General features: G+C 35.1%; 1 protein-coding gene across 1 annotated transcript in view; it reads left to right on the forward strand.

Annotated features, from left to right (window-relative positions):
* The window catches only part of LOC134357255 (leucyl-cystinyl aminopeptidase-like), a 111,185-nt gene extending 107,307 nt beyond the window's left edge, over positions 1-3,878 (forward strand). The window contains exons 17-18 of the mRNA XM_063068593.1: positions 43-124; positions 1,874-3,878. Coding sequence (XP_062924663.1) covers positions 43-124; positions 1,874-2,002 — 211 coding nt within the window. The 3' untranslated portion in view covers positions 2,003-3,878. The remainder of the gene's footprint in view (positions 1-42; positions 125-1,873) is intronic.
* The last annotated feature ends 352 nt before the right edge of the window (positions 3,879-4,230 follow it).

Here is a 4,230-nt window from a genome sequence, read left to right on the forward strand (position 1 = left end):
AAGTTCATTGCATGAAAATAATTTTTCAAACTCTGTTATTAGGTTTGATCTTGGATCATTTCATTTACAAATCATTGTCATTGGAACAGCATCTAAATTCTCAACAAAGACCCACCTGCTTGAGGTTAGTGATATCTGATTATGAAAGCCTTAATACACATTTTAATCTTTCAGACACGTAATACATTTATTGGGAATGCTTTTGAGTAGGTTTAGTAACTCCATAAGGCTTCACCCAGAAAAAAATAAAGCCTTGGTGGTAGTTGCCAGCATATCAATATAAAAATGATTTTAAATATTATGTACTTTGAAATTGTTGCCCTTTAAACACAAGTAATATTGTCCCACCAGGTTTACAGTACAGGAATTGATTAAACAAAAAAACAGACAAAATTATGAGGGGTATAGTTAGGGTTAATGCAGACAGGTCTTTTCCACTGGGGCTGGGTGAGACTAGAATTAGAGGTCATAGGCTAAAGGTATGTTTAAGTGAAATATTTAAGGGGAAACTACTTCACTCAGCTGGTTGTGGGAGTGTGGAACAAGCTGCCATCAGAAATGGTGGATGCAGGTTCGATTTCAATTTTTTAGAGACCTTTGGATAAGTACATTGGTGGCAGGGGAATGTAGTGCTATGGTCCAGGTGCAGCTTGATGGGACTAGGCACAATAATAGTTCAGCATGGATTAGACGGGCCAAAGGACCAGTTTCTGTGCAGCTTTGACTCTATTAACTGCTTCTACCATTGATTACCCCAATTATTTTAAGGAAATAACATCGTAATGGCATGTTTAGTTTTTTATTTTCAGTCATGTTCAGAATGATTGATACACGTTAAGAAGTCACATCAAGTTTATTGTTACTTAACTATATACATGTGTACCATAAAATGAGACAGTTTTTCTCTAGACCAGGTCGTAAAGCGTAGTAGTACACAACACACGTGGAACACACAGTACCTTGGGAAAGTAAGGATAAAATCTACAGATGAATGACACATAAATTAACAAAGTGAAATGAATAAATTAAATATTGTGAGGTGCAGACCAGATTAACCAGTGACACTTCAAATGCAATGCGGCACGGAGTTCAGAAGCCTAATGGCCTGAAAGAAGAAACTGTTTCCTGTTCTGACCATCCTTGGTTTCTATACATCGGAGTCTCCTGCCTGATGGTAGAAAGTCAAAGGAGATGCTGGATGGATGGGTGGGATCCTTGATAATACTAAGGGCCCTGCGTATGCAGCACTCCTGATAAGTGTCCCTGATGGATGGTAGGGAGACCCCTATCATCCTCTCAGCCGTTCTCACAGACCTTTGCAGGGACTGCCGGTCCGATGATTAGTCGCTCACAAATCAGACGGAAACGCAGTTTGTCAGGACGCTCTCAGTGATGCTCCTGCAAAATTCAGTTAAGAATAGAGGGGGGCCCCGGGAGCCTCGCTTGTCTCAATCTCCTTAGGAAGAAAAGGCAATGTTGTGTTGCTTTGTTCAGGGAGATGATATTGTGGGACCAGGTGAGGTCATCCATGATGTGAACTCCTAAAAACTTGGCACAAAAATATGATTACTGTTGACAGGTTCTCATCGATACTTTCTGTCTCCAGACAAATCAACTTTCACTTGTTAATTTTTGAAAATGTGTCCAAGTTTCTACTTTTGATTTAATACTACACTACTTGAGGTTTGCCACGAGGAACAAGTATTAGGAATTTGCTGTGGTGTGTTGATCAGGTGCAGCATGTGTCAAAGAGCAAAATACAACAATTATATTGATAAAGAATGAAATTAAAATAATGTTGGAGGTTAGAGTACAGATATGGAATAACATGCATGGATACATAAATTTAACCTTGCTTTATTTTTAATTATAGGTCCAAACATTCTTTGATTCAGTGATAGACAAAAGTTCACAACCAGAATTCATCCAAATGGCTCTGGATAAAATTCAGATTAACATTCAATGGATGGAGAGAAACTTCAAAATACTGGAAAATCTGTAGAATTGTTTCTGTTGTTAGTAAGTTGATTTTCAGTGAATTTAATAGACCTATGTGCAAAGATCTACAACTGCAATTTTCTATAAATCAAGGTGGAATCAATTATTATTTGCAGCGTCAGTTTGTACTGAGTTGATGTCATCTCCAGGTGATTTAGGGTTTGTTCAGTCATTGAATATGAATTGTACTTGGGGGGAGATTGGAGACAAACCATGTGACTCTTCGGGAATGGGTGAATGTATTTTACAAAGTATTCTAACAAGGAAAACAAAATCTTTGACTTACTGGGTTTAGCCATTCAGTTTGTGTGGAAAAGTTGAGTAAATGTGTTCTCCAACAATTAAAGGCGGAACCTTCAGCTTAGCTATTTCAGTATTATTTTACTATTTTGCATTTCGGTAAAGGGTTTTTTTTTATCCAATTTGTTTTTGACTTAATAGGACATTATTTTGTGCATCATGTTACTGCCCCTCTGCATAACAATGACACCTACTGTAGAGTGGAGAGAGACTCCTTTGTAAAGCGTAATCATTATGTAGTGTGTGGTGTACCCTGTGTATCGCAATACTGTATATATCAGCTCTGTGAATCCATACATCTTCAGTTCCCCTACCAGGACTACTGATTTGACAGACAGAAGTCAGTGATTGTGGTTCCCCCAAAATGATTTATTTTGAAAAGGTAATTTTGTGATGCCATAAGTTATGAATTTTACTGAGGTATCGTCATAAACTATTGTCCTTAGCTTTTGTGTGCTTTGTTTTTCAACACCTGCCGTAACTAGTTGCTACTGAATATACATTTTTATTAACAGAAGCTATAGATTATATATGAAGAAAAAATGGAAATCTCTGTTTACAAAGCTCTCTCTTTCTAAGATTCTGTGATAATCTGAGTTTTGTAATCACATCAAAATTATGGAACTGAATCAGTGCGACATCTCACTGACAGCATGAACAGGGGGTAGTTGACAGATATGTTTAATTACAATTAGTATTTGTGAATTGTACCAGACCAATCAGAATGTAACATTATTCAAATAGATATTCTTGTAAATGAGTATCTGTATTTAACAGATGGTAATCCTGTGTCAAAAAATGAAACGCAGATTTAAAAATAACAGGAAGTTGCACCGTGGTGTTGGAAATGTGAGGCTGATTTTAGAGTATTCAACTATTTCTAATGTTAATATATTTAACAACCAGGTACTTAATTCATTCACTATATGAATTGGGAAGAGCTCAGTATATTGACCAGTTAGTCGGGCTAATTGCAAGCAATGCCTAGAATCACGTTCAATAAATAAATGAAACAAAATTAGATGATGTGATTAAATGATTACAAATAATTAATCTACAAAATTAAACAACTAGCACTATGAATTTGTGTTGATGATTTTTTTTAAATTAGGTGATCACTTTGTCTTTGAAACTAGAAATATAGGAAAGGTTTAACCTACATGTATGAGTTAAATGGAAACTGTAGCCACATATTTTTTAAAATGATGGTAATCAGCACCTTCCCAAAATGTTATTACTGCATTGATGGTGCTCATCTCTCAGGTGGGAAGTGGTACTTCAAAATTTATATTGTACTTTATCAGAGTTTAATATTTTCAAGTTTAAAAGTGCTACAATTTGGAAGCTCACGATTTATTTTTGGATTATAATATGTGAATTATAGAAATATAAATCCTTTAATTTTCAAAATAACTATGCATTATATAGCTACTTAATCTGTTTGATGTGTATTCTTTCAAGCTTGTATGATAGCACAATGCCAACTTGGAAATACAGTCTAATGGAAATTGAAAACCATGTTTAAATTGCTATTTTCTTTTCTCCTGCAAATCAAATTAATAAATTTTATTAGTTTTGGAGTTATGTGCTTTTTGCTGAAAAACAGTGAAACACTGGTGCACCTGGTGGAAAAATAAATGATGAAACCATTAAATGGATAACTATGGAAAATAGTTTGTGTATACAGTTATAAACACTTGCATTTTATTCATTTAGTATTGTAGGAACATGTTTTAAAACCAAAATGCAACTATTTATAGTGTTAATGCACTTATTAACATTGGGTATTTATTTCATTCTTCATATGAATTAAGGAACGTGAAGTTGTATTGTAACCGACAAGTTAGTTTGGTGGCAAATAATGGCTAGAACATTAAATTAATACAAACAAGGCATGGAACGCAAAACTGGTGCACTTGGACATTTTGGTTC

The sequence above is a fragment of the Mobula hypostoma genome, chromosome 16, assembly GCF_963921235.1.
Source record: "Mobula hypostoma chromosome 16, sMobHyp1.1, whole genome shotgun sequence".
Classification (NCBI taxonomy): Eukaryota; Metazoa; Chordata; class Chondrichthyes; order Myliobatiformes; family Myliobatidae; genus Mobula; species Mobula hypostoma.